The sequence below is a fragment of the Cygnus atratus genome, chromosome 1 (genome assembly GCF_013377495.2).
Source record: "Cygnus atratus isolate AKBS03 ecotype Queensland, Australia chromosome 1, CAtr_DNAZoo_HiC_assembly, whole genome shotgun sequence".
Classification (NCBI taxonomy): Eukaryota; Metazoa; Chordata; class Aves; order Anseriformes; family Anatidae; genus Cygnus; species Cygnus atratus.
The window spans coordinates 80,597,697-80,621,195 of NC_066362.1; the positions used below are offsets into that span (position 1 = coordinate 80,597,697).

At 40.7% G+C, this 23,499-nt stretch overlaps 1 protein-coding gene across 1 annotated transcript in view; it reads left to right on the forward strand.

Moving 5' to 3' along the window:
- Window positions 1-23,499, forward strand: part of ROBO2 (roundabout guidance receptor 2) — a 435,081-nt gene that overhangs the window by 14,878 nt on the left and 396,704 nt on the right. Inside the window, exons 2-4 of the mRNA XM_050710499.1 lie at window positions 2,859-2,961; window positions 3,170-3,226; window positions 6,255-6,581. Coding sequence (XP_050566456.1) covers window positions 2,859-2,961; window positions 3,170-3,226; window positions 6,255-6,581 — 487 coding nt within the window. The remainder of the gene's footprint in view (window positions 1-2,858; window positions 2,962-3,169; window positions 3,227-6,254; window positions 6,582-23,499) is intronic.

The window sequence follows — 23,499 nt, forward strand, 5'->3', positions numbered from 1 at the left end:
GGTCGCACCTCTGTTGATGCAGCCCAGGATGCAGTTGGCCTTCTGGGCTGCAAACACACACTGCTGGGTCCTGTTGAGCCTTTGGTCTACCAGAACCCCCAAGTCCTTCTCTCCAGGGCTGTTCTCAATGAGTTCCTCTCCCAGTCTGTACTCGTGTCTGGGGTTGCCCTGACCCACGTGCAGCACCTGGACTTGGACTTGCTGAACCTCGTTCAGTTCACATGGGCCCACTTCTCAAGCTTGTCTAGGTCCCTTTGGATGGCATCTCTTCCTTCTATTGTATCAACTGCACCACTCAGCTTGGTGTCACAAACACCATGTTGTCCAACACATCTGAAATGAGATAAAATGTCTTCAGACGCCTATAGTATAATGTGCATTCCAGAATTATTTTTCTACTTTTGTCATCTTTGCTCACTTTTTACTTTCTTTTCACTAGTTTGATTAGGAAGTAAGTGTGCAAAGTAAGTATGCAAAGTCATAAGACAGGAAAGGAGATCAGGTGGCAAATACGTTTCAATGGCAGTGCTGCATCTGTACATCTAGTAACTAGAGCTTCCTTTTGCCTTTTTGTGGCAGTGTTTCCTCCAGCAGCTTCTTCGCACTCAGCTCCAGCTGGGTTTCATATATTCAGTGTCCTGACCTTTGTAGACATTAACCATGACTGATGAAGAAGTGATTCACATACAGGTAGATATGAATGCAAACATGCTCATTACCTGTGAAGTGATAGTTGATTACAGATCTATAAAGTCAGCAGTTATTATTACAAGAACTACAGCATTTCCCATTAGCCATTTAACAGGTCAGAAGTTGCCAACAGGTTTTGGTATCTGAAAATGGAAACTGTGCTTGTTAGTGACAAAGCATTGTCTTGCAGTATCGTAGACAATACAAGCTGATAACCTGATGTTCACTTTTAAATGAAGATAACTTTATTAATAAGTGAATGTAACAAAAAACAGCATTACTGCTTAGTGAACAATTTAATTCAAGATTTCATGAGCCATATTTTAGTTTTCCTTTGTTAACTGTGCAATAACTTATATTTTACTATGTTATGAATTTCAGATATATTCTTTAGGAAATATGGAAAAGGTCTGCATTTAAATATAAGTATTGGCATCTACCAGTAAAGGCAAAAATGAAATAATATGAAAGCCAGACTTAGACGATTCAAAATTTTACTCTTTACTTACTCCTGTCAATGACTGAAAACTTTGTATAGAGCTTTTCACTGACATAAATGTTTGTATTGGCTAAATGGCTTTGAAGGTGACTTTTTTTTTTTAACAGAGTTAGCTTTATAACTGTTTCTTTTAATTCAGTGCTGCCTTGTACCTGAAAGTTGAACAATGGTGAATGGGGTGAGGGTGAACAAGAGCAAACAATGAACAGTAAACTCTTACTTTGCTGTTTACCTGGGGAAAAAAACAGTGAAAATGTTTTAATCTGTAAAGATGAAAAATTCACGTGAGATAAAGCCATGCGTTAATACTGTTCCATAAGTTGCCTCCTGCTACTGTAGTAGTTTTCGTTTGCTCACTGAGGACTATCAAATACCCTTAAGTTACTGAGGAAATACTGCATGAGAGCCTTGGCCATGTTACATTTTCTAGCTGCAGGAGCATCTGATGTACTATGGCAGTATACATCATTTCACACCTCTCCAAAGACACATTTTCTGAAAGCCTGAATTATTTCTACTAATAGGTTTCTAAGTAGGTATGAGAAGCTGCTCTGCAGATGCTGCTTCCTTCCTTGCCTCATCCTCATTTAGAAATCAAACAGAAAAATGCTGTTTGAGGGAGAGAAGATTGAGCTGTCTGGTATAGTGTGGTGGTTTTGGCTATAGCAGGGTCTCAGCAAAACTTTATCAGGAAACCCAACAGTATTAAGGCAGAATGGTTCTTTTTTTTTTTCCTTCTTCCTTCAAGGCTACCATACTGAACTAATATTAAAATCCAAAGACATTGAGATTGTTAGTTTTGTATATGAGAATCTGAGCTCAAAGGAGATAGATTGGGATAGTTTTCAATATGTGGTGAAGGTATTAACACAAGCACCCCCACATTGCTGGGGTGTGTGACCAGCAGAGTTGCAGGTGACACAGGTTGTGTGAATGCTGTGGGCTTTTTCTGTGCTTTTCGTGATTTTTGTTTCATGATAGCATCAAGACAGAATGTCACTACACCTAATTATTTTATAATTTCACTTGTTCTTGTCCTTGATTTTGTAGTAGCATTAATATTAGAGTATCTGATTTTGTGGCAGATGCTAGAAATGCAGTAGAATCGCCGATTTTTATTTTTTTTATTTATTTTGGTTCTGCCTGACAGAATTTGTAAAATATGAGATGAGGGTTTCAAGATACACCAGAGAAGTGTATAGAGGGGCAAGTTGAACAGAGGTGGCTTATGTCTTTTCATTTGTTGCAGTGATTTTAGCACCTTTTTGTTTATTGCTGCAGTATGAACAATGAAACAGTAATTTCAAAGGTAGGATACTGTAATAGGCTTGCACTTTAGCTTTTTTCTTATGTGGTGTTTTTCTTGTTGTTGTTGTTTTGTTTTTAAAGGTGGCTTTAATTATTCTGTGTAGTAATAAGCAAAAGCGTGAGCCTAAAACTTTCTCTGTGAATTAGTTGATAAGGCCTTTATGAAGCTACTCTTCTGGAAATGTGCAGTAAGCAGTCATCCATCTGCAATAACTATGCAAACTTGAACACACAACAAGCATTAGAATATTCTGTGAGTGTGTGTTCAGAGAAGTGTTAATATTTTCCCTTTCATAGATGCAGCTTTGAATTAGTCGTGGATATTGCAGGACATTTCCAAAGGTGTGTTTTTGTCCAACAGCATGTAACAACTAATTTGAAATCGTTACAGTCCATCGTGGTAATGGCTACTTCGGGACTCTTAAATTCAGGGGTTATTCACATGCCGTATGCATGCCTGAGATGTAAGTGTATTGGAAATCCTTGAGGGAAAAATTGAGAAGAAAGCTGCATGGATAGCCCAGGATGCAACACAGACTGTCTGCTTCAGTGAGGCACCTTGCTGTCTTGGATAGGCTGTGGTTCCTCCTCACTCTTCAGTGAAAGGAAAGAAAATATCTTCTGGTCAGTTATCTCATGGGATTGATAATATCCCTGTTTCTTCTAAATTAGGTTATATTGGTAGGAGTATCTGGGGAAGGGGAGCTACAGTGGAAGAATCGAAACCTAGTAAGGAAAACACCACGTGACGCGGTCACTTTCAGGCATGTAGGCAGCCAGAAAAGAGGTGATGGGGTCAGGTTTTTGGTTTGGTTTGCTCTTTTAAAATCAGGGTACCTTTTTTGGAATAGCTGTTGGTGCTCTGTTCATATTTGAAGGAGGAAGTCCGCAGTACTCCATGTTTGATTTCTTGTGTGTTTTCCTTCCCCTCTCTTAAATGCAAACTAAAGGAAATGACTTGCGGCAGTTGATAGCAGAAGGTGCACCCAGACATCCCAGGAATGCATGGCATGAGCCCCCCTCCAAACATAGCCCAAGCCTCTCTCCTTGTTCATTGGCACAGTCTGCTGCCCGCAGCTCAGCCCTTTCTTGAGCACAGCCATTAGTAACCGTTAGTTTTGTGATATACATCAGTACTGAAGAGGAAGCATTAGTTGTTTTATGACCTGAGGTGAGGCTTTGAATTCGGCTGTAAAAGGCAGAAGGTTCATCTGTAGTGGGAGAAAGCCCTTTTCAAGGGATTGGATAAGGTCTGTAATTGTCTGTAGAATGTGCTGCTTGGACTTCTGAGCCTTGCCACCAAATATTTGTGCATAAGAAAACTAGTTCGTATTTTGGATTTGTACTTTTCACTGTTGTTACCAATTTGGTTACTTTTTGCTAAGTGTCTAAAAATGCAGTGAGATCTGCCAGTCTTCTCTGACTTCGGTCGCTCTCAAATTCTTACTGGTAATGTTAGGAATTTCTTAACGCAACTGGTGAGTGGTTTTGTCTTCAGAGTAAGAAATGAAGTAAGCTGGTAGATATGTGTAGAGAACATTATATGTGTCTCAGTGTTTGCAGTTTACTTTTTTGTCCCATGTACCGTGAAATTTATAATCTGTAATGGTGATTTCAGTCTTTTTCGATGTTGTGTATGCAGTCATAGCATAGAGATACCTAACTGCAAATTCTCCTGTTGGATTGTAAATGCATTTTTGGCAGTAGAAGGGGAGAATGAAATACTTTTTACTCTTCCAAGTGTGCTCTAAGTATATCTGTTTGTGTTTGGATATAAATTGTTGTGTGTGTATGCTAGCAGTATAGATTTACAGATACCTTGACTATACTGGTGGTAGAATCTGGTAGCTGCTGAGAGAGTCCATTTGTACAGGAGTGGCATAGCACCTTATTGCTATGCCAAGCCTTAGTTTAATGACCAGAGTGTTAGTAAAAATAAGTCCAAAGGTGGATTCAATATGTAGAGTGGGTCCTTATTCCTTTCCTCATAACTTTTGGAATCAGTAAGGCGTTGACAATGTTTTTAAATGTATAATGCCTAGAATATAGTTAAGATACTGTTATTAAATCTCTTTTCTACTACTCAGCAAAACTGCTGGTCGGAAGATTGAGACAAATGTTTCACTGAAATGCAGAAGCCGATATAGATCTTCTACTTAAGAAGAGCGGCCCAATTGTGCTGGAATGGCAGCACCACTCAAAGGATTTTTATGACCCATGCCAGAAAAGATGGTTTGTGCTAGCAATTAGGAAGGCAGTTTTTATGAGAAGCAATTTGTAGGCATGAACCACTGTCATCAGTTTGTTGCAGAGAAGCTGTTTGCTAAGCTAATATATTCTAATTAAATATGCAGTAATGAACTGTATCTGAATAGTTGAATCTCAAGTTAGGAGTGCTGGACCTTGTGTTTCTGTTGGGTGATGCTGTTCTTGCATATATTCATCTCTGCAATTTGTCTGCAAATGGCTGTAATGAGGAGCATAACCATTCTGAAAAAATGATAAACTTTCTTTGGGGAAAACGGTATTGCAAAATTTGGATACTGTTGTGATACTATTGATTTTTTTTCACAAGAGTTCAGTGAAGGTTCGGGATGCTCTGACTTTGTGAAACTGAACTATCAGGTAAAGTCTGTGATGGAAGGTTGACGCTGGATTGTCTCCACGATGATGAACCCAGAGCTTATTGCTTTCTCATTCCCAACTTTTATGGGGTTTCCCCTCCTTTAACACCTCTCTTCCCTATTCCAGGATGTTAGTGATGGGAGTAAGGGTAAAGGATGTGTTGGGTAAAGGGAGTGTTGGTAAAGGATGGAGGACAATGATCCAGTTCTGCTTCTTTGCTGCCCCGGGCTGTAGGAAGGTAACTGAGTGTAGGGGAACTACAGAAGAATGGCGTGTCAAAGTGTCTGCTCACCAAAATACAGAGCAAGGCACAAAGCTACTACTGTAGAGGCCACTAAATTACTGTTGTATGCCTGTATTGTGTTTGTGTGTGTGTGTATGTACACACAATTCACTGAAAATTTCTGAAGTGTAGTTGACATTAGAGATTTCCAAATAAAAATAGAGATTATGAATGACTTCAGGTACTTTGAACAGCTGAAATTGCCAACTATTGCACTAGAAATTAATGAAGGAAGGAATACTTGTCAGGATTTAATTGTTCAGTGTTTTTTTGTTTGTTTGTTTGTTTTTAAATTGGGATTGTTTTTTTCCTTTGGTTTCCATGCATGGGCTGCTTGTGGGAAAGGAGTACAAAGCACACCGTTAAAACTGGAGAAAAAAAAAAGTTAGCTCATGGGAGGTAAGACACAGGACTTTTGGAGATGTCCATATGCCAAGTCTGGCTGATGAAAGGATGGGAGAGCAGTGGCTATGAGTGGAGTTTGAAAGGGCACAGGGATCTATAAGCTAATATAAACAGAACGATTTACATTACAAGGAAAAGACGTCATGGTAGTATATGTAAGAGATTCTCGTACATACACGTCCAGTCTACATGTGGTATGGATTTGTTAATGCCTTGGTCAGAGGCGTGTGTTTCTAGTACAAAGTCAGGTTTTTAGCTGTGAAAGTCTGTGATACAGTCTCTGATATCAGATAAAAACAATATCAGATGATGTCATCTGTGTACAGGTTGTCTTTTTCTTTTCTGTGAAAATTTTGGTGGCATTGAAAGAAAAACTTGCAAGAACTTTCTGTGAAGCCAAAAGTACAAATAAATTACTCTTCCCCCACCCTTTTCTTTTTCTAGGATCTCGTCTCCGCCAGGAGGACTTTCCACCTCGGATTGTTGAGCATCCTTCAGATGTGATAGTCTCTAAAGGAGAACCAACGACCCTGAACTGTAAAGCTGAAGGACGGCCAACTCCTACTATTGAGTGGTACAAAGATGGAGAGCGAGTGGAAACTGACAAAGATGATCCTCGCTCCCACCGTATGCTGCTGCCTAGCGGATCTTTATTTTTCTTACGTATTGTACATGGACGCAGGAGTAAACCTGATGAAGGAAGTTATGTTTGCGTAGCAAGGAACTATCTTGGAGAAGCTGTGAGTCGCAATGCATCTCTGGAAGTGGCATGTGAGTAAAGTTTTGTATGATTAGCACTGTATAAGTCTTTAAAGTTGTTTTCACACTGTTATCCAGCACTCTCATACGTTCATTAGTTTGGGAGATGAATGCAGGTAAGTGTGGCATTTTGTCATTAGCTATAGCTCTTAGTCAAGGCATTTCTATGTGCATTTATTTAGTAGCAGTGACAATACAGAATGTGATTTATACTGAAGTAGGGTTCTAACCAGTGTATAATCATGATTGCCACAAGCATGGACAAAGGCTAATCTTCCTCTAAAGAATTATCTAATTTCTAAATTATGACTAAAGTTGGTTATAGTGAAACTAATGTGGAAAAATACCTATCATTTAATATAAGGTGCACTGTCTGTTTCTCTTTATTTAGTCATCTGTTACCTCAACAGAAACAGACAGCTTCTTGGCAACTCATGTTCTGTAATGCTGGAAGCCTCAATGCATGCTCCTCTATCACAAACTTGATACAGGCCTCATTCGTTATGTGAATGGCAAGTGAAATTGTTGGCCATTTCTCATATCATCCAGAGCAGTCTTACTCTCTATTGATTCTCTTTGTCTTAAAAGAGAAGTCGTCATGGCTCTTACAGAGACCACCCAGTATGCATGATATGTTTGCAGGAGAGTTACCAGAGGCAGTCATTATATTCATATAGCAGACAAGCTCATCATACATGAAATACAGCGTTTTGTATGTTGATCTTTGCTGCTTTGTCATGCTGGGGAAAAAAAATACTATTTTTTTTATTCAGAGTATCAACTAAGGGTAGCTCTGTTTCTTCACATAAATGTGTGTTTTAGTAGAACTATAAATGTTGCTCTCTTGCTGGAATTCAATTTTCCCCCCACAGTTCTTTATTTGACAGTAGTTTCAGCAAAATGTGTGTGACTGAAGTAGGGCTTCAGCACAAACTTGCATCACTTAGTTGGTAAAGAATGGATTTAAGTACTCACAAGAAGGTGTAGTAGCTTAAATAATGAAAAGGCAGAAAAGAAAAAAATATATTCCTGATGCAGTCTGCAGACTCTAGTAGGTACTGCTATGTGATCTTGAGGTTTCAATATTTTCATAAATTGCAGAAAATGCTATTCTTGAATTATTTAGATGTTGGCACAGGCCCCATAGAACAGACTTGTTCACTGTCTTTGACCCGTTGTAACCAAGAGTAAGCATTGTTTCAAATGAAAAATGAAAACAGGTTTGCTGTTCATTCAAGTCACTAATAAACGCACATCTGCTGATAAAAGCTTCACAGCGTTACTCAGCTTTGGTAGGTATTTCGGACTTGAGAAGACGACCGATTTATGGAAGGTTGAAAGCTGGGTGAGTATGACTATATATAAACTTGAACTGAATAATTTCTGTGTTTGCATGTGTGGTTTAAGCTGTCCGTAGAGAAATCCTATGTGAAAAAGACAAACATTTTGATATCTTTATGACAATCCTGCGGAGATTCAGACTTCTCATGTTGAAGTTCAGAAGGTTCTCCATGGTATGCTTTGAGTCATCAAATTAAAGTGATTGGTTATTTTAAAATTCAGAGGTGCTCTTTATTCTGTCTGTTTTTACTGTTCCCTACTTCAGTGGCCTCTGTGTGACTCTTGTTACAATATCCCCAGTGTTTGGAGTTACTTTTTTAACCACTGTGGCTCGTGGCAGGTCATGTATGAACTGCATGTGAGACAGTAGAAGACTTCAAAATAACAAAATCAGATTTCATTGTCAGAAGCATTTTAGGGAAGGGTCATAGAACATGCAACCTGAGATCTGAAACCACAGCCAAAGTTTCTGCAATAGCAACATGCGCGTGACACCAGATTATTTTACTGTTTTCATAGCTTTGAAATTTAACTGACTGACTGAAATTTTCCAATTAAACAGTTTAGCAGTCTAAAACTGGAGTTCCATTTCCACTGGAGTTCCACTGGAACTCCACTGGAGTTCCAGTTTTCTTTGGGTTTGAGACGTTTTTTGTTTGACTTTTGGCTATAAATCAAGTTTTCAAGTGACTTTCAGGGATCAGCTATTTAAAGGCTCTTAACTGTTTTTCTAATACCAGCATTTCTGGACTGAAGAAGGTGGGCAGGCCCTGCAACAGTCCAGTTGCACCCTAGGGAAATGAGTCGTTGCTGACAGCCTGCTGTCAGCGAGGCATTCTCCTCCACCTGTGCCCCGCTGCCGCTGAAGGAGTTTGAGCTGCCTGGGTACCACTGCCCTGCCCAAGGGAACCAAGACAGCCCCACGCTATCAGGGCTTCCTTGTGCTGTCTTTAATGGTGTTGAAAACTGCTCTTTCCACACCGAGCTATGCTGTTTTCATCACCAGAAAAAGGGGGGTTATCCTTTGCTGACAACAGGGTTTTGGATTATTAGCTGACTGTAGGTGGCCTCAAATTGTGCCATTAGAGACAAACCGCTGCTTTTTGTGGGTCTAAAATGCTCGAGTCTGCTGTTTTCCTGAAAGAATCAGTGATTGTTTTACTTTGCTTATTAAATTGTCAGTCCCCAACAATGCACACTTGGAACTTTTGAATGATTTATGAAGAAATATATATATATATTTTTTTTGTATCTGTTGTTAAGTGTGGTCATGCTTGTGTATTCAGATGATACAGAGATGTTAATTGTGGTTCATTCTTTTCTCTTTCCTTTTTTCCCCTCCATGGGCACCTGGCACTGAATTTGAAAATCTTCTGATGTATCCTTTTTTTTTCTTTTTTTTTTTTTTTTTTTTGCATAAAGACAGAAGAAAAAAACTTAAGTGAAATTCAGTTGGTGCATGTAGTGATTCAGAGCGCAGAATGTGGCCCATCTTGAATACAATCACTTTGCCCCTTGTCTTTGGAGTGTTTTTTGGAAGTTGCTAAAGTCCCTAAGCTCTTTCTGATCTAGGAGCAATTAACAACCTTCCCAAGCAAGATGAGTTTAGATGCCAGCCCACCCAAAGCAATTAAATCTGCTTTTAGATCCATGCCTATTCAGAGCATGTGCATACAATCAAGAGCAAATATTTGGTTGTGCTGATATACTCAGAAAAACAGAACCATGGAGTCACAGAATATGATTCTCAGAAAACAAAGTCTCAAAGTCAGTGGAACAGTGAGGAACTTTGGCTTGAGAAGTTACTTGAACAACATCCTTAACACATATGACATGCTTTAAGAACCTTGTCTTTAATTTTAGAAGTATCCATTCCAGAGGGAAACCTAGGAAGGAATAGGTATTTGTTTTTGAAGGCACAGTTTAGGATCGATATGATATATTCTATTTCATTCTTGTAATGCATTAATCCATGATGTGCTTTGTGTGGATCACTTTTCTTTTTCCCTTTGAGGAAGCTCCTACAATAAGAAAAAAAAATAATGCTAGCAACAAAACCATTCTTCTATTGTGTCTGTGGAAAATTCTGATGTATTCGTATATTTTATGGTTAAATCTTTTAAAAATAAAGTTTCTAGTCCTAAAACTATTTTAAAAATTGTATCAAAAGAATAAAACATTTCTTCTGATTTTAGTGTATTAAAATGTTGCAGTTTCTTAAGTGACACTGAAGAGGGATTGGCATTATTAGAAGTATCTTAGTGATGAAACTGTCTTGAGAGGGTTTTAGAAAAGGAGGTAGATTTGAATTAATCTTATAAAATTATACATTTTATAAAACTGCTTTAATTTTGAAAACCATTCGTTTAGACTTTTAGTTTTAAAATAAAAGCAGTTTTTCACGGTGTAAGAATTGACACAATTGAAACTATGTGGTTGAGTTTTCCATTGGGAATATCAGGAGATGCATTTGCAATAGCTACCCTAGATAGGATTTCAGTTGCAAGCACTGGGGTGCCACATGTAAGCAACAGAAAGAGCAGGAGGGGTCCTTGCACTGACTCAGGCAGCCTCTGATCCAGCCTGAGTCAGCAGCAGCCCCCAGAGAGAGCAGCTGTAGCCCCAGGTGTTAAATATGTGACAGTAGCTTGATCTATCGACCGCTGTAAGAGCGGGCTTTGGCCTAAATGAAAATTCATGAAAAATTGATGAAGTCCCCAGATTATTTTTTCCCCCTTTTCCTTTTTCAGTGCTGTGCCAGTGCAGCGAGGAGAGATTAAATGAGATGTTGAACGCTTTAGTGGCAAGGAGGTTGTGGTTCAAAGGTCATGGGTCAAGGGATGGAAAAAAGACCAATTTTCTACCTTACTTTCTTTTAAAAGAAAACAAGGCTTTTCACACTAGCTGGGATTTACTTCCATTTTAATATAGAATAAAGCTCAGGAATATTCACAAATAAGATTCTTTTCTGCATGGCTTGGCAAAGGGTAGGAGTGTGTGGGTTGGTGCTAATAGAAAACAGTAGAATACTCAGATTCATAATTCAATTGGAGAACCAGAAATAGACTGAATTTTGTGACGGCAGTACAAATTTGGGCTTCCGTCTCTCTGAGTCTGTGCTTGAACTGAAGTCATTTGGAGAAAGAAGAGGTCTTGCATTATTTATGTCACAGATTGCTTGAATAGCAGGCTTTGGAACACTCTCCAAACATAATGATCCTGTTTATGTTAAATCCAAAACTGAATTATGTTTTATCTGTAACAACAGCAGTTATAGTAGTACACTGAATTTAGTGTGAAGAGTCACAGGTGTATTCCAAAGCAAGCGTAAGCCACATCTTAAACATGGGAGGCAGTAATTTTACAAATAAAACAGATATGTTGCAAGACTAAGTGAATAAAGGCTGAGAGGTATAAAATGCATGCTATGCGATCATCTCTGTACCATAATGCTAATGACCATTTGCTGGAGCATCTGCAAAAGGCTACAATATGTTCATAATAACGGAATTCATTTGAGATAGATAGGATAAAGATCACCTGTAAAATAGCATTAAAAACAGCAAAATGCACAACTGTAAAATGGGTGGATGATTTTTCATCTAGCTTCTGTTAAACATATAATCTAAATATAAAAATTGTCATGAATTCTGTTACTTGTAATTTCAAAGTCTGGTTTGCTTTGGTCAGGGTTACTTTCGTGTGATGATATGTGATGTGTATAAGTTGATTTACTTGCATCCCTTCATCCTCATTCTTCTCAACAGTGTGTGAAAAGCTTCCTATCTGAACCTGCAGTCTTTTGCTCACATTAAGACAGAAGTAATTAGTGTAGAAATTGAAATGCTGGAGACTGCTTCTTACAGAGTGCAGTGGATGAACCATAGTAGGACACTGAAAATCGTTGTGCTTTTTCTTGCTTTTCATTTTTCTGAGAAGAAATGTGACAAACCACGACTATTATTGCAGCACACTTAATGAAAACAACATTCCCCCCGAAGAAGAAAATACATAAAATTGTATCTGGTTAGATAACCAGGAACAAGGCAGGATTTGTAAGATGGGGTGGACATTTCTAACCTGTGTACTTCTGAACCTTACAGTAGGAAATTTTTGTTGATTAGATTGAAACTATTGGGAATACCATTGTTAGAAACCATTAAATAACACATTTTTGTGTAGGGCATAATTTAATTCTGACAGTCATTATTTGAAATGAGAGGTTAATAAATACCAATGAAAGAAGGCGTATCAGATAAATCAAGACCTGACTAATGTCTCATCCCAAAGTCCCCTTTTGATCAAAAAGTTCTGATTATTTCATGTATTAGTTTGGCTTTTAGCTGAGCGTGCATTTCTGCTGTTTCTGAATTCATCTGGGATTAGAAGTATAAATGCTTGTAAGGGTGTGATTTTTGCCCCCGTTGCCAGAGCAAATTAGAATTTTGATAGAGGTGCTCTTCACTGAGATAAGCTAAATTGTATCTGCTGATTTTAACACAGTTCTCACAAACTGTTTAAGATTATGCTTCAGCCTTAATACCCTTGATGTGATGAAAACAGTACTTTGTCCTTGTCCAGTAGGATTTAAGCACATGACTGCATCACTAAATCTTCACTTCTTACCATTTGACATGCATATCTAAATGTTTAATTCAAGGCCAAAAATGCTAATGGCATATCAAATCTAAGAGCTATCACACTGATGGTTGATCCAAAGATATTTAACGTGATTTCAGTTGCTGTAGAATGCTTCTGATTTCTCCATTTTCTTCTTCTGTCTCTTTTCTGTACTGTAGTCATCCTATAATAGATTATTTTGGTGGGTGTTCACAACACAATGAGCTTGAAAGAGAGATGTTCAGGCTTGCACAAAATAAGCAGGCTTTGGTACCTGAGGAGTGTTCATTGTGAGCGCTTTACCTTAGCCGGTCATGTGTGCTGAGAAGAAGCCCAGTGAAAAGTTTTCTTAACAACAGGAAATTGCTTCCAGTGTGTGAATGAATTCCTTCAGAACTGGTCAGAATGTCTTTGCAATGTACCCCATTGCTCTGTGTAGACATACACACTCTAGTGCTATCCCCAGCTTTACTGTAGTAAAAGCTTACATCCAGAGCTTTCCAATTTCTCTCATCCAGAAATGGTTAAAGAAGCTTTCTGTAGGATCTCTGCTTTATTCCTTGAATTTTTCTGTCCAGGGTCTATACTTTTTCCCACCTAAAAAAGAACTTTCAACATTACATTTTAGAAGCTATTTGTAGCGCTCTTGATCTGAATCTGCTTCTAATAATTTCTTGCACATTTCCTCATTTGATTTTTATCGGCTTACTTCCTTCCCTTTGCCTTTGATTATTTTTTTTTTATCAAATCCTGCTGTTTATATATCTTTGAATGTTCTACCTGATAAAATGTTGAAAGCAAAGGAACTGTTGATGACTTTACAGAAACCTTGAAAGAGATCGGCTATTGGCTGATCTTCTGTTAGAGTGCATGTCTCATACTCATTTTTTGGTTGACATTTCTCTGATTTTTAGTTCATTTGGGAAATGAAGGAGAACAAGATAACACTGCATTTTTACACCTCTGTTCCCTTTGCTTAGGAACCTATAAGCACTGTTTGAATATTAATTGGAATATTAGCTATTGTTGGCTTGTGCTTCAGACATGTTGTACTATTCTCCGATGTCGAATAGGCTTAAAAAATACTCATTTGAAGCAGTACTCCAGACCATTCATTTGCAAATGTTGCATGATCTCAATACAAATGAAGTTCATTACTATGCTAATTAACAGCAATTATTAGGGTGAGATGGGTGGATATTTTATATATATGTATATACACAAATATATGGATGTATGTGTATAGCTTTTTATTCTGATAATCACTGTATTTGTTTGGGAAAATCATCTCTGAACAAAGACAGGAAAAAAAATAAGAAAGAAGGCTGAGATCCTGGTTATCTTCCCCCTTCTTCCATCCTTGGAGGACTAAAATTTAATCAAGACTTTGGTGATACTTCCACTTCAGCAGCTCTCACAGATGTTGTACCTTGAATAAGTTTCTCATACTTTGAACTTATGTGGGAAATGAAGTGGCGGATTTTTGTTCCACTCCCCTTGCTTGAATTTTTCAGGTGGCAGTGATGTGAATTTTTACTGATGCTTTGGAAACTGCCTCATCATGTTAGAGGAGGGAGGTGCACATTTACTTTCTGCTGTCTCAGATATGTCTGCTGTTGTACAAAGGGATGCAGAGATGTGAAGAACTAGGAGCCCCGGGTCACTGAGAAACCTGTATTCTGCGCAGCTGTATGTTATAATTCCATGCAGAACCATTTCAAGCTACCCTTTGAAAACCAATTTGATTGGTTTCTCCTTCATCCCCTGAGCTCACTCAATCCCTATTTCTGTTGGAAGCCTGTCTTAGAACTTAAGTCTTCCAATGGTGAGAAAAATGGTTCTGAAGTTTCCAATGTAAAAATAAACATGCTTTATTTATGCTTGTTCTTGTGATAAGATTTTTCTTTAATTCAGTTATTTTTTCTTCTTTGTGTTTATAGACCTCAGTGGTGTAGCTTCTCATCCATCCTGTTGCGAAGTTTAACAAGAAAAGCTTGTCTTCTTTTGGAAAATGTTTTCTTGGTCCTAGCAGTCCTTTCTTCACCTGTTCTAGTGTTCATTTATTTTCTGAGACGTGGGTGGTTTAGACTGCATGTAATATTTAAAGACTGGCATGCCATGCATTATGAAACAGCTTTTAATAACTACCTTCTCTGTTCCCTTATCTATATGTCCTATGATCATGTTTGACTTTTTTTAAGCATTTGGTAGCTCATTAGTCATTCTGTAGTAATCTGATGCAGATCTTTCTCTTCCTCTATGATTTGTAACGGATGACCTTCTACTTTACAGCAAATTTCCCTGTGATCAGTTCTAAAGCATATGACGTTGCTCTTTCCAGTATTCCAGTTTATCTAGCATCTCCTGTACTAGTCTTCAGTATCATCCAGTTCTTCCTGTTTAATATGATCCTCCTGTTGAGTCCTGCTGGGCTTGTTGCCTAATCTTGTACGTCAAAGTAGAAGGTGGCTTTGGCATTCAAAATTGGCAATCGCATAATCCACCTGCACTGTGCAGTAGGGGACTTCAGTTCTACTAATTGGACTTGAACCTGTCTCTTGCCCGTCCATTATACAAAATTGTTAAATGAAATAAATGAGAAATAGATGCGTTTCTGCCAGCCTGTGAACAGAATACCAACCCAGCCTCTCAGAAAGCTTGAGACATGGGAGCATTGCTTGTGGGAAGGAAATTGTTTCACCGACTCTCACTCTGCTTCTGTTGCATTTCAAAACACCAATCTGTACATGAGAATCTTAGAGGAAAATGTCTCCAGCTCAAGCGGATAAGGTGGATAGTGATCTTGCAAAATAATTTATGTTGGTTAATCTTTTGAATTACTTTTAAGCCCTAATATATACAGAAAGTTCCCCCTCTGCTATACAAACGCACATGCACAAGTATATTTTAGAAGAACATAGTCATGGAAAAAGAACAAAAGAATTCATTGCAACCCTCTAACTGCAACTTTGGGAATTAATTATTTGGTGCTATACATTGTGCTCTTAATGACTGACTATTATAAAAGCCTAAAGCTGACAGATAATAGGATGATCTTATATTTTTAGCAAAGACAGATATTAAGTGCAATTTTAGGTGTGGTTAGGTTGTAAGAATGTCTTTTTTTTGTCCAGAAAAAAAAATATGAAAGAAAGAAATTAGTGACATTCTTAAGACAGCATTTAATTAATTTCCATGTTAAATGCCAATTCTTCATGGGTTTTACATGCACATATAGCCTTTAGTCTGCCTATTCTATCAGCTGTCTCTATGAACAGACACTTCGGTTGCAATGTGGCCATGCACAAGTTTTGAGAATCCTAACTTTTTAAACAACTGTTTTTTTTTTGTTGTTGTTGTTGTTGTTTTTTAAATTGTATGCAGTGGCATAATGGTCTTCTGGGTCACACCAATTGGTCCATCCAGCCCAATGTTTGTCTTAGTGTCAAACAAAGAATCTGTTTAGGGAAAACATGTGAGTTTAAACACTTTAAGTGGTTCATTCACCTCATGAATTCTGAGGGAATGCAAATGTTAGATTTAGAAAATTGGACATTGCCTCCTAACTGGAAGAGAGGCAGTTGTAAATAAGAAGAAACAAATAGACTGCTTGTTTGATTTGGTAGCTTTTTGCTGTTTTTAGTAACTGTAACAAGCTAGCATCTCTCCTGAGTCCACAAACATTTAGTGGACAGGCAGATGCTCTATCTACTTCATACAATTACTGTGATAATTCCTCTTCATCAGCCCAAAAGCTTTGCTTAACATCTTTAGAGACCGTGAGAAACACTGGCCAGTAAGTTTATGTACAGATTTCCCCAGTTGGAAATGCTGCGAAGGGTTGTTCTCTTCCCACCCAGCTCAATAGTACTTTAGAAATTGCTCTTAATCCTAACATCTTTTCAGGCTGTCTTTTCTTGCCTCATTCACAAAACTAGTGGGAGGGTTTTTGTTTGTTTGTTTGAAGTTTAATTTCTGTACGTAGCTAGTTCCTTTAGGGGAAGAAAATATGTGCATGCAAGAAAATGCCCTTGCAGTATTTTAGCACTCATTTCTTTTCTTGGTTAGCAGCAGAAAAAGGCACAGGTAGTAGGAAACCTGTAATAGTTGAGAGCATCTGTTAGGGATGAAACACTGAATCATCCTAGTAATTGAGATATTTGTTATCTTTACTTCAAGATTGTCCATGTGAAAGAAGTGTGAACACAGAATTATAAGTTCCCTTTCTTTGTCTACATTCACTTTTCTCTTGAAGTATGGAATATGTATGTGTGGTGTGATTTATTATTTTTTTTAATTAAGTTGGTAACAAAGCCAATATGAGAGGAAGCAATTTGGGTATACACTAGAAATTACTAAAGCAGCCTGGAAAGCTGAAAGACAGGTCAGGATGGGTTTCTTTCCTAGCAAAGTATCTTGGTTACTTAAGAGGAAAAGATGAAAAAAATAAACTTGAATTTTTTTTTTAAAGTATTTGCTTTTCTGTTTCATTTATGTTGTTTCTACCTCCGTTACCTCATTTTTATGTATTTCTTCTATATTTCAAGTTTAGGATCAGGAACTAGAAATCATATCTTCTTTGAAGTAGTCCAGTTCTGTCCATGTTCGCTGTTTGGACTGTTGGAGGAGGAGATAAGTAGCCTCCAGTCTAGATACTGTGGTGGTTTTACCGTGCTAGGCAGCTGAACACCACAACCGCTCTCTCACTCCCCCTCCTTAGATAAGGAGGGGAAGAAGTAAAGGAAAGAACAACTCACGGGTTGAGATAAGGATAATTTAATTACAGGGAAGAGAAAAAAAAATAATTATTAAGGAAAGATTATTATTAACTAAACAATTTAACTAAACAATTAACAATTTAACTAAAGGGGAAAAAAAGGAAGGGGGAAAAGGGAGGGGGAAAGGGAAAACTAAACAAAACAAGTAAAGGCTATGTGGAAGTACAGAGGAAAGAAATTACTCTCTGCTTCCCACAAATGAGCGATGCTTGACCACGTCCTTGAAGCAGAGCCTCAACGCACGTAGCCGGTGTTTGGGAGGAGGACAGACGTTTTCACAACGAGAGCCCACCCCTCCCCTCTTCCTCCTTTTTCCACCTTTTATTGCTGAGTGTGACATCATATGGTATGGAATATCCCTTTGGTTGGTTTAGGTCAGCTGCCCTGGTGATGTTTCTTTTCTCACATCTTTGCCCACCCCTAGGGGGGTTAGAGAGAGTCCTGATGCTGTACCAGCACTGCTCAGCAGCAGACACAACACTGCTGTGATACCCTTGCTGTTTTAGCTACGAGTGCAGAGCACAGCACTGTATGGGCTGCTGCAGGGAAAGTTAACATCCCAGCCTGACCCAGTACAATACTCATTTGGGACACATGATGTGAGACACTCTATGTGGTAAAGTTGGAGCCCCTACTCATTCAGTCAGCATCTATACAATTTTTATCCTATCCTCCCACTGTAGGAGGAACGTAAGTACCTGATTCGAATTTGTAAATTTCACTCCTAGAGATGCGTGCCTAAAAGTGGTGACAATTCCGAACACCAGCCTTTTTTGCGATTCAGAGCCATCTGGTCAAGATCATGTATCGCGGGAGGGGACCCGCGAGTTGAGGAGGAATGGAGACGGGTCCCCTCTCGGCCTCGCAGGAGATGCCCTCCCCTTCCGGCGCTGCCTTCCCAGGTGCCCTTGAACAATAGGTTTGAGGCCCTGGAGCTTGAGAGACCGGTGGGTGAGGACGATGTAGGAAGCCTGCCCAGGAGGATGCCTGAGGTGAGGAAGTTGACTCCATGCCTCAGGACTGCCTCCACCAAGAAAGAAAGAAGGGTGATTGTTGTGGGCGACTCCCTCCTCAGGGGAACGGAGGGCCCTATTTGTTGGCCTGACCCCACGCATAGGGAAGTCTGCTGCCTCCCTGGGGCCAGGGTCAGAGACGTTACCAGGAAGCTTGCAAACCTGGTTCACCCCTCTGACTACTACCCTCTTTTGATAGTCCAGGCTGGCAGTGATGATCTTGAAAAGAGAAGCCTCAAGGCTATCAAACAGGACTATAGGGGGCTGGGACGGTTGGTGGAGGGAGCGGGAGTGCAGGTGGTGTTTTCGTCTATCCCTACGGGGGAAGGGAGAGGCACAGAGAGGACATGGAAAGCTCACGTGGTTAATAGGTGGCTCAGAGACTGGTGCCGGCACAGAAATTTTGGGTTTTTTCACCATGGGGAGCTTTACTCGGCACCCGGCCTGATGGCCTCAGACGGGTCCCTATCTCCAAGGGGAAAACGGATCCTAGGCCAGGAGCTGGCGGGGCTCATAGAGAGAGCTTTAAACTAGGCAAGAAGGGGGACGGGGCTCAAACAAGGCTTGTTGGAGCCGTGCCGGGGGAAACAATGGCTAGGCTGGGGAAGAAGGCGATGGCCCAGCTGAAGTGCATCTACACTAATGCACGCAGCATGGGTAACAAACAGGAGGAGCTGGAAGCCATCGTGCAGCAGGAAGGCTACGACTTGGTTGCCATCACGGAGACGTGGTGGGACCGCTCCCACGACTGGAGTGCTGCAATGCCTGGCTATCGGCTCTTCAGGAGGGACAGGCAGCACAGAGGGGGTGGTGGCGTGGCTCTCTACATTAGAGAATCTTTTGATGTTGTGGAACTCCAGGCTGGGAATGATAAGGTTGAATCCCTGTGGGTTAGGATCCGCGGGAAGGCCGGCAAGGCTAGCGTCCTGGTCGGGGTCTGTTATAGACCGCCGAACCAGGATGAGGAGACGGATGAGGAGTTTTATAGGCAACTGACAGAAGTTGCAAAATCGTCGGCGCTTGTCCTCGTGGGGGACTTCAACTTCCCGGACATATCCTGGAAACACAACACGGCACGGAGAAAGCAGTCTAGGAGGTTTCTGGAGAGCGTGGGAGATAGCTTCCTGACGCAGCTGGTCAGTGAACCCACCAGGGGTGGTGCCCCGCTAGACCTTCTCTTCACAAACAGAGAAGGACTGGTGGGAGATGTGGTGGTCGGAAACTGTCTTGGACAGAGTGACCACGAAATGGTAGAGTTCTCTATTCTTGGCGAGGCCAGGAAGGGGACCAGTAAAACTGCTGTATTGGACTTCCGGAGGGCTGACTTTGAGCTGCTCAGGACGCTGGTTGGCCGAGTCCCTTGGGAGGCGGTTCTGAAGGGCAGAGGAGTCCAGGAAGGCTGGGCGCTCCTCAAGAAGGAAATCTTAACGGCACAGGAGCGGTCCGTCCCCACGTGCCCAAAGACGAGCCGGCGTGGAAGAAGACCGGCCTGGCTCAACAGAGAGTTGCGGCTTGTGCTTAGCAGAAAAAAGAGGGTTTATAATCTTTGGAAAAAAGGGCGGGCCGCTGAGGAGGACTACAAGGATGTAGCGAGGCTGTGCAGGGAGAAAATTAGAAAGGCCAAAGCTCATCTGGAGCTCAACCTGGCTACTGCCGTTAAAGACAACAAAAAATCCTTTTACAAATATATCAATGCGAAACGGAGGACTAAGGAGAATCTCCATCCTTTACTGGATGCGAGAGGAAACCTAGTTACTAAGGATGAGGAAAAGGCTGAGGTGCTTAATGCCGCCTTTGCCTCAGTCTTTAGCGGCAATACCGGTTGTTCTCTGGATACCCAGTGCCCTGAGCTGGCGGAAGGGGATGGGGAGCAGGATGTGGCCTTTGCTATTCATGAGGAAATGGTTGGCGACCTGCTAAGGAGCTTGGATGTGCGCAAGTCGATGGGGCCGGATGGGATGCACCCGAGGGTACTGAAAGAACTGGCGGAGGAGCTGGCCGAGCCGCTTTCCATCATTTATCGGCAGTCCTGGCTATCGGGGGAGGTCCCAGTTGACTGGCGGCTAGCCAATGTGACGCCCATCTATAAGAAGGGCCGGAGGGCAGACCCGGGGAACTATAGGCCTGTCAGTTTGACCTCAGTGCCAGGAAAGCTCATGGAGCAGATTATCTTGAGGGTCATCACGCGGCACTTGCAGGGCGAGCAGGCGATCAGGCCCAGTCAGCATGGGTTTATGAAAGGCAGGTCCTGCTTGACGAACCTGATCTCCTTCTATGACAAAGTGACGCGCTTGGTGGATGAGGGAAGGGCTGTGGATGTGGTTTACCTTGACCTCAGTAAGGCTTTTGACACCGTTCCCCACAACATTCTCCTCAAGAAACTGGCTGCTCGGGGCTTGGACTGGCGTACGCTTCGCTGGGTTAGAAACTGGCTGGATAGCCGGGCCCAGAGAGTTGTGGTGAATGGAGTCAAATCTGGTTGGAGGCTGGTCACAAGTGGTGTCCCCCAGGGCTCGGTACTGGGGCCGGTCCTCTTTAATATCTTTATCGATGATCTGGATGAGGGGATCGAGTGCACCCTCAGTAAGTTTGCAGATGACACCAAGCTAAGTGCGTGTGTCGATCTGCTCGAGGGCAGGAAGGCTCTGCAGGAGGATCTGGATAGGCTGGAGCGATGGGCTGAGGTCAACTGCATGAAGTTCAACAAGGCCAAGTGCCGGGTCCTGCACCTGGGGCGCAACAACCCCAAGCAGAGCTACAGGCTGGGAGATGAGTGGTTGGAAAGCTGCCTGGCCGAGAAGGACCTGGGAGTATTGGTTGATAGTCGGCTGAATATGAGCCAGCAGTGTGCTCAGGTGGCCAAGAAGGCCAACAGCATCCTGGCCTGTATAAGAAGCAGTGTGGCCAGCAGGTCTAGGGAGGTGATTGTCCCCCTGTACTTGGCTCTGGTGAGGCCGCACCTTGAGTACTGTGTTCAGTTTTGGGCCCCTCGCTACAGGAAGGACATGGACGTGCTCGAGCGAGTCCAGAGAAGGGCGACCAAGCTGGTGAGGGGTCTGGAGAACAAGTCTTACGAGGAGCGGCTGAGGGAGCTGGGCTTGTTCAGCCTGGAGAAGAGGAGGCTCAGGGGCGACCTTATCGCTCTCTACAGTTACCTTAAAGGAAGCTGTAGTGAGGTGGGGGTTGGTCTGTTCTCCCACGTGCCTGGTGACAGGACGAGGGGGAATGGGCGAAAGTTGCGACAGGGGAGTTTTAGGTTGGATGTTAGGAAGTACTTCTTTACCGAAAGGGTTATTAAGCATTGGAACGGGCTGCCCAGGGAGGTGGTGGAGTCGCCATCCCTGGAGGTCTTTAAAAGACGTTTAGATGTAGAGCTTAGTGATATGGTTTAGTGGAGTACTTAGTGTTAGGTCGGAGGTTGGACTCGATGATCTTGAGGTCTCTTCCAACCTAGAAATCTGTGTCTGTGTCTGTATCACATTGATTGCAGAGCTACAAGCGGAAGGCGAATCTTCTGACTGTTAGTATGATATCTTAAGAATATGAAGGATTTAGTTTATCTCCCTCTGCCTTCTACAAAAAAAAGGTGATTTTTTCATGCTTTTGTTCAGATTGTGTTCCCATCTGAGCAACATCTGATTATGAATGTATTAATTTCTTTAAGTTTTTGACTGTTTAATGGTTTTTGCGTATTATATGAACTTTGATTCTGTCAAACTTATTGAAAGATGTGGATTTTTTTCTTCCCTTGAGAAACACTTACTATATATATAAAAAAGACAGGAAGAAAAAAAAAACCTTTTTGAGAAGTGGGTCATAGGAAAAGAAATCTCAGAAATCCAAACTAAAAGGCTTCCTTTGTCTCCAAGAAATTGACATCTTAAACAAATCAGTAGGGTGGGGAAAGTAGGTACAGCTTAATCAGAAAATTGTAGAGCTACTTTTTTCCCTACCACTGTAATTAGTGTGAATGATATCTCCACTGGAGCCCATGTTTTTGCATTTTTTTGGGGGGAAATTAGAAGTTTGGAGTGTGGGGCAGAGGCCTCGCATGCACCTGTTTGTGTGTGTGTTTTTTTACTGGATTTTCTTAGCAGATATCTTGATTAGATTGTAAGGGTTGGCTTTCACTTGCTAGAATAAAAGCATGTCTGACTATTCTGCTTTTAATTCACTTCCTAATTTTGCCATTCATCAAAATATTTTGACTAGTAATCATAAATACACTGTGCATATATGCAGACCTAGGCTTATATGTCACTTTCCTCATTATACACCTGCATATTGAACAAATGAGGATTTAGTTTCTGTCATTTTATTCCAGTGCTGCAGATGTGCTTAGAAATAGTTTAATAATACTTGTTTTCACCTCTCTTGGAAATAATTTGGCTTTTGCAGAATGGTGCATTACAAGGAATAGAGATGTAAAGAATGGAATTTAATGGCTCTGAGAGAGGAACAGTTTTGTATCTGCGTGTCATTATAGTCCTAACAGTCCTATTGTCCTAGTGTGCAACATATGTATTTATTTGAGGGTTCATATTCCCATAGCTTTAGCAAATTGTAATGAATTATTGGCAATATTGTTTGGGACTTGTACAGCATATAGTTGTATTAAATATATATGATAGTGTTATAATATAATGTAATTTTAAATTTATATATAAATGTAATTATTTGTATATGTGCGAAACATATAAACATAAACTCTCATTGATGCATATTGCATTTGTCTACTGGACAGTGCAGGGGTTCCAGTGTCATCTGTCCCTGTTTTTACTTTAAAGCTTCTTAGTTAGGAGCACAGTCTGTGTAATACAACTGAGTATAAGATGTATGCATTTTTGTCTGCTCTCACTGTATACCAGAGACAGTCTATGACATTGTATACTCTTTTTGCACCCTTTCCAGTAGTCTAGTAAATATGCAAAAATACTTATAGAAGAAATGCTAAATTGATACTTTTTAATGATTTTTAGTGGTCCTTTCTGCAGCATTCATGCTCCTGCTAGGAAAACATATATCAGGTATTTGTTAAATGCTTTTTTGTTGTTGTTTTTTTAACTAAGGAGACAAAAAGCCCTAGAAAGTCAAGGGACAGTGTAAGTAAGCATCTGTACTTGTTTCCGTATACAGCAACTGCAGGAAACGTGCACACTTCTGCCGTTCTTCCACCAC